Source organism: Austrofundulus limnaeus, unplaced genomic scaffold, assembly GCF_001266775.1.
Source record: "Austrofundulus limnaeus strain Quisiro unplaced genomic scaffold, Austrofundulus_limnaeus-1.0 Scaffold692, whole genome shotgun sequence".
NCBI lineage: Eukaryota > Metazoa > Chordata > Actinopteri > Cyprinodontiformes > Rivulidae > Austrofundulus > Austrofundulus limnaeus.
The window spans coordinates 100,450-102,694 of record NW_013953094.1 but is presented as its reverse complement, the minus strand read 5'-3'; the positions used below and the strand labels follow the sequence as shown (position 1 = coordinate 102,694).

Genomic DNA, 2,245 nt, shown 5'->3' with positions numbered 1-2,245 from the left:
TTTGTGTTTATCTCAATAATAATTTGAACAGAATCACATGTTTTACAATGTCAATCTATCTTAAACAGTTCATCTAATGCAGTCAGATTTTACTCACCGACAACTGCACATTTTCTCTCAGTTGGATTTCCTTCCTCCTGCCAGACTCGTAACATGTGAACAACCTGTGGCCAAAACAGAAAACACAGATGTTACTACTGTAATGTACATAAAAGTATTAGCTTTGGACAAAGTATATAGTAGAAGTATTTGAATTCTAYTTTCAAAGCTGTAAATAAAAAGCTTGTAATGTGACTATGCTGACTGCCAATGGAAACAGTAAAGTTTTTTTTATACACAGTCAGAACAAGTACTGTGGATTCTATAWGCTGCTGCTTCCATCTTACTTCAGGTGTGATACAACAGAGCTGTTATTAATGTGAATATGTGTCAAGAACAGATGTTCTGATTCTGTCAGCTGGTTAACACCTGTCACACCTGTCATCGTGACATTCCCCACGTTCTGACTGGTTTCAAAGTACGCCACATATAATGTGACACCAAGSAAAGATTTGGCAAAATCCTCTCAGCAAATGACTTAAATGTCAAAAGATTTAATAATTACTGTCACTTCAGTGTTTCATTGAACTTGACTTCATTCAGTTTTTTTAGCTCCACAAATGGAAAAAAATAAAAATAAAAATTGAAAAAAGTTACGACCTTGAAGCAAACTTTTTGTTCACCCACAGACTGGATTGTTAGTTTTTCCAGCTAAACGTCCTTTATTCATGTGTTTAGGAAGGTGTTTGTTGCTGCTCTGCAGCCCCCTCTAGTGGTGACTGATGGGGGCAACATTTAATGTAAAAGATCTAATAAACAAAGTTTGGAGAGATTTCTACTCTTTCCATCACTAAATATAACTTAACCAGAGTTCCAAAAGATACTCAAAACAAACTACTGTGTCTTTCTTTATAACATGGAAGAACTGTGATAAATTGTTTACAATAATAGTTTTAGACACTAAAGCTTACCAAAGCCTTAAAAATGGGGACTRATACAGATTAAGCATTAACTTATAAATTATGGTGGCTATGTTAACTGTTTTATACAATATTTCAGATTTACTGAACTCCWTGTGATAGAGGCATTAACTTAATCCTTTATTAAGATCGTCATTGAAGGCAAACCTAAATGTTTGTTATTGTTACCACAGTCACACATATTTATGTAAAATTCATTCATTAAGTAATCATATTATAGTCGTTCACTATTATGTGTGAAAAAACAGCACATTATATTCTTCTCCCTGCAGCAACTTGCATCAAAAGTGTTACACATGTTTACAGTTTTAGAGAAAATTTTCCATATTTGGTAAAAAATGGGAATTTCAGAAAAGTGACCATCATCATGTACAACAGGCTGCCTCCAGGCCCAGGCTTCTGTGATCTCAGTGGCATTTGCCTGGYTAAATAATGGTCAATAAATAAATGTTAATATTAGGTATGACAGATTTTCTCCCACACTTACATAAAAATGTACTGAAAACTGTGAAAATCTGCTCTTTTTGTTCAGAATTTAAAGACAATTTATTTTCATGATAGTTTTGGTCATAGGTAAAAAAAAAAAAAAACACACGAGGGAGAGTAAAGAAGAGCCACTTGTGGCACCAGAACCCTTGATTTAGRCAGATAATAAATGCAGACTGTGAGTTCTGTGCTGCTCAACTTATCTTGAAGAAATAACCACCATGACAAACGTTTCTGTGTCAGTAAGTGACAGGCTGGCAGCACTGGCTAATCTCAGAGCCTTTAACAAGAACAGGCTTCACAACAAACAATACGGCTTTTATACTAGTTTAGTTAGTWAACAAACAGCTCCTCAGCTCAGCTGGTTCTGCTGGCTTCACATCAGGAGTAAACAATCTGAAGGCCTCAGAGGTGAGACAGAAATATTTATCGTCCCGTTGGTTGGTTGTCTCCAGAACGATTCATTAAGCCTGAGATCTCAAATCTGTTAAACCACTTTATGGAAGAAAAAACATGGTCTTTAACATTGTATAGTTCAAAAATCTTCTAAACTCTAAACTATTCACTGAAACCTTTTATATTTATTCTGCACTAAATGTGCACTGCAGAAACTGTCCATCTTACCAAGTTTTAAAATCTTATTTCCAGCCCAAAAAAATATTTTGATCTTGTTTTGAGACTGATTTACTAAACAACTGATTGTGTAAGAATGATAATCTTGTTTTCAGAATGTGCAAGAT

At 34.6% G+C, this 2,245-nt stretch overlaps 1 protein-coding gene across 2 annotated transcripts in view; it reads right to left on the bottom strand.

Annotated features, from left to right (window-relative positions):
- hao2 (hydroxyacid oxidase 2 (long chain)) overlaps positions 1–2,245 on the bottom strand; it is a gene marked incomplete in the record, with an annotated part of 25,711 nt that overhangs the window by 21,981 nt on the left and 1,485 nt on the right. For both annotated transcript variants that reach the window (XM_014027872.1, XM_014027873.1), the window contains 1 exon segment: positions 98–164. In XM_014027872.1, the coding sequence (XP_013883326.1) occupies positions 98–111 (14 nt within the window).